Source organism: Poecilia latipinna, unplaced genomic scaffold (genome assembly GCF_001443285.1).
Source record: "Poecilia latipinna isolate Pla-1442-1.1 unplaced genomic scaffold, P_latipinna-1.0 Scaffold95, whole genome shotgun sequence".
In the NCBI taxonomy this organism is placed as follows: domain Eukaryota; kingdom Metazoa; phylum Chordata; class Actinopteri; order Cyprinodontiformes; family Poeciliidae; genus Poecilia; species Poecilia latipinna.
Genome location: NW_015112711.1, coordinates 33088 through 37537, shown reverse-complemented (window position 1 = coordinate 37537; position 4450 = coordinate 33088). Strand labels below are relative to the sequence as shown.

Here is a 4450-nt window from a genome sequence, read left to right as displayed (position 1 = left end):
TGAATTGTTAATGCATGTCACCATGAGAAAAGCCTACTGAGTTTTGCTTAAAAAACTTTTTTTTAAAAATTAAATAACTCATTTTTGTCTTGTGAACTTAAAAAGTTATTTGCCAAACAAACTTTTATTTGCACACATCAGTTATCTTTTGTTGTGATTTTAGGCCCTGCCCACGACGTCATGTGAGAATCACAAGCAAAACTTTGAGTCACAAACAAAAACTTAGAATAGCAAGAAAAGATTTCTGACATGCGCAAATAAGTTTGTTATGCAAATAATTTTTTCACTTCATGAGACAAAAATGTGTGATTTTAATTTAAAAAAAAGTTTTTAAAGCAAAACTCAGTAGGCTTTTCTCATGGTGACATGCATTAACAATTCAATTTTTGCTTTGTTTCTTTTTTCTGCAGTTCCACGTTAAAGTTTGATGCAGCTCTGCTTTCCTGAATGGACCATCTTCATCTCCACTGCAGCAAACAGGCAGCTCTGTTTTATAGATTACAGTCACTAAAAGGTTGCTTTGGGCCCTTGTTTATATTTTTAATAGTGTAATTCTGTAAAGACTAAATATGTAAATCAGAGCTAAACCACCAGCTCTGATTTACATATCTTGCCAAGTTGCGGGTTTGAATATTGCAATACTTTCCTATAACAAAATAGACCTGCAGAAAGAAATTACTAATAAAATATCTTACATATACATAATGTTATGCTCTATATAGAGATGTTCGTTAGCTTTGATTGTATGTCACAATTTTGTAATTTATCATTGTTTATTAAACTCTGAAAGCTGTGTGGCTTTGTTAATAGTCTGTCCTAGAAGGCGGTTAGCTGTGCCCTTTGTTGTTTTTTTTTTTTGAGCACCTGCCCCTATAGTGGTTTCTGCACGGCCCTGACTCAGAAATTACAGCGGCTGTGATGCGCCAAGGCAAAGGGGCATGTAATGGTAAAAAACAGGTGCACGGTGATAATCAACAGGGAAGACAGGACAGGAACAGGACTAAACACAGAAAACCTTAAAATAAATACTGTAAAAGCACTGAAAGCACAGATGATCTTTACAAAAACACAAACTTACTTTGGGACAAGTTCTGATGTAAGCAGCCTTCTCATCAGGGTATTTCTCAAGACGACGAGGTCCTTTGCTCGATGACTTCTTAAACACAAGCCAGCAGCGCCGATAGATCTGTAATGTGCATGGACACCCAGACAGACAGTCACAAATGCAAAAAAACTAATCACACCCTCAGAACCTTTTATTTAGTCCACCAGTGACTGAAAAATGTGCTAGTGTATACAAAAAAAGTTAAGAAGTTGGTTTCTGTGAGTCCAACAGCTGGTTTCTTACCTTCTGGAGACATGTTTTATCCAAATTATTTCATAATAAAAAGGTAAAAATACCAGAGAATAGGTGTTGGCTTGTGAGGTGTGGGCTGGTCTCAGACAGAATAGACTGAGAATAACTCACAACCCAACAAGCCAGCAGTATAGTAACAATAGTTTAAAACTTTAAATTGACTCCTGTTTAGTTTATGGATGGTTACATTGCTAAATAAATGTGGGTTGCAATATTAAATTACAACCCCAATTACAATTAAGTTGGGACGTCATGTGAAGCATAAGTATAAACAGAATACCTTGCAAATCCTTCTCACCCCATATTTAATTGAATTCACTACAAGATATTTAATGTTCCAATGGATATTTTATCAATTAAATGTATATTTATTGACATAGCAATTTGGAAAATAGTTCAAGATTTATAGAAATCATAAATCTAGGTGATGGGGGTTAAAAGACTCATTTAGCACCCTTTACCTTTGGAGCAGTGTTAAAACATTTTATTTAGTTGCAGTTATTTACCAATTATTATATATTGGGTTTTGTTGGGGCAAATATTCACTCATTTGAATGTTGATGCCTACACAATGTTCAAAAAAGGTTATGACAGACCAAGGAATCAATCCCTCTCGCAAGTCATGGGTCTTCTGCAGTGGGATTGTCATGAGTTGTGTAGTTGTGGGTGATGTTAGACAGCAGTAGACCCAGGTTGTAGTGAAAATAATGGGTTTTATTGAAGGAAATAATTAACACAGTCCAGGCAGCACAGGTGAGCAACAACATTAGCTCTAACTCTGGTAGCAACTGGTAGTCAGCAACACAACGGAAGACAGCTAGACACGAAAAGGATCCGACAAGGAGCATGGAACACAGGTGGGATTAAATACATAAGGGGAAATCAGGGAACACGAGACACAGCTGGGAGCAATCAAGTGCAGACGAGACAACACAGGAACTAAATTGACATACAGAACACCAAATCCTCACAGTATTTGGTTCCTCAAGGGCGACTACTAGATGCCTAAAAAGTCCAAAAACAACCCAACTAAGGTGGGCGGAGGGGCGCTGGACCAGAGTTCAAGGAAAAACACAAATAAAACAAAATAAACTCAGTCCAAAACCAAACAGGGCCATGAACTGTCCGGTTGACAATGGCGACGTAGGAGGTGGACCCATGGTGGCGGGTCCGGATGCCGGCAACAGTGCAGGAGGCGGACCCATTGTGGAGGATCTGGCGGGCGACAATGGTGCAGGAGGTGAATCCCATGAGAAGCTACAGTGGATGACCTGGACACTGCATGGACCCACTTAGAGGTGGAGGCGGTCTGTCCTGAGGCTGGCTGGACCCACGAAAAGGCGGAGGCGGTCGGCCATGGGGCCGGCTGGACCCACAAATAGGCGGAGGCAGTCTGCCCTGAGGCCGGCTGGTCCCACAAAGAGGCGGAGGCTGTCAGCCCTGAGGCTGGCTGGACCCACGTAGAGGTGAAAGCGGTTGGCCCTGGGTCCAGCAGGAGCCACAGGGTAGCAATGGAACAGGTATGTGCTTGGGTTCCAGGAGGCTTGGCTCTGGCAGCTCAGGGACTAGGCGGGCACAGAGAGACTTACTGGGGGTCTTGGACGGAGCACAGGAATATTCACTGGGGGTCTCGGTTGGAGCACAGGGACGCTTGGAGGGAGCGCTGAGCGATTCACTGGAGGGCTTGGACGGAGCACCTGGCCCGTTTACTGTTGCCGGTGCTCAATAAACGGCAACAGTCTGCTTGCCTGCCGTCACAGGCAAGCAGACTGTGATGGCAGGAAGAAAGCAGACTGCGGCAGCAGGAGGACAGCACTCTTGGTCTGGTGACTGGAGACCAAGACAAAGCTCAGGTGAGCGAAGGCCAGTGAGGAGTTCAGAGGACCGGGGAACAGCGGAAGGCTCTGGAGATGGCTGGGCAGCCTGGAGTCTGGAAACCGGCCACACCATCAACCATGCTACCTGTTGACCAGCTGACAGTCGAGCTGCTTGAAACCCCAAGACCAGGGGTACTGTGGCTGGTGGGATGGCTGGGGATGGTGCTGCAGAATGAGAGGGGACTGGAGCTGTGGAAATGGACGAAGAGTGAAAGATGGGAATGTCTGGCTTGGGCGGCAGTGGTTTGCCGGCCATGACAGCTAAATCTGCCTGGCGATGCCACTCCGCCTCTTCCAACAACTCTGTGAAGTTCATGAAGGGGAGACGGGGGGACCAGTATTGAAGAGCCAAAACAGTTTGTGGTTACACCAAAGCATCTGGGGATGGAGCATGGTTTCGCCACAGTGTCTACAAGCTTACGACTTGTTGTAAGCTTTCTATTCCTTCTGGGTATATGTGAAGTTGCTTCTTCTCTTTTCCATGAATCTCATCGTAGTCTTGGTCAGATCCTTCTGTCATGAGTTGTGGAGTTATAAGTGAGGTTAGACGGTGGTAGACCCAGGTTGTAGTGAGAATGGTTTTTAATGAAGGAAACAATTAACAAGGTGAGCAACAAGATTAACTCTAACTCTGGTAGCAACTAGTAGTCAGCAACACAACGGAAGACAGCTAAGACAGAATAGACATGACATTGATCTGACAAGGAGCAGGGAACACAGGTGGGATTAAATACACAAGGGGTAATGAGGGAACACGAGACACAGGGGCAGACGAGACAACACAGGAACTAAATTAACATACAGAAAACCAAATCCTCACAGGGATGCTACCAGAAAACCTTGGATATCTGAGGTCTGGGCATCTGAAAACATTTTCCATGGATGCCCAAACCACTCCAGTAGACTCTTTTCAATACCTAGCAAGCTCCATACCCCATCTCTTGGGCAGAATCCACCTGTTCTACAAAGGAAGGTCATTTTGGTCGCTTGTATCCATGAATCCTACCCAAGTTCAAGTCCCAATTTTAACCCAATTTCAGTAGTTTCTACCATCTCCTTAGTTTAGTGCCCAAGTCCTTAAGAGCTTCTTCAACACACCTCTCGAGGACTAGAGTTTGGGACTGCTGCTTTAAAAGTTTTCTCTGTTTGATGTATCTGAAAGACTTTACTTTTCTTAAACTCTAGACCAGTGGTTCTTAACCTTTTTTGAGGTACC

General features: G+C 43.8%; 1 protein-coding gene across 4 annotated transcripts in view; it reads right to left on the bottom strand.

Annotated features, from left to right (window-relative positions):
* dok4 (docking protein 4) overlaps window positions 1–4450 on the bottom strand; it is a 35153-nt gene that overhangs the window by 5687 nt on the left and 25016 nt on the right. For 2 of the 4 annotated variants that reach the window (XM_015025101.1, XM_015025114.1), the window contains exon 3: window positions 1079–1186. In XM_015025101.1, the coding sequence (XP_014880587.1) occupies window positions 1079–1186 (108 nt within the window). Of the gene's footprint in view, window positions 1–1078; window positions 1187–4036; window positions 4430–4450 lie in introns of those variants that run through there. The other 2 variants (XM_015025093.1, XM_015025108.1) reach the window with 2 other exon arrangements.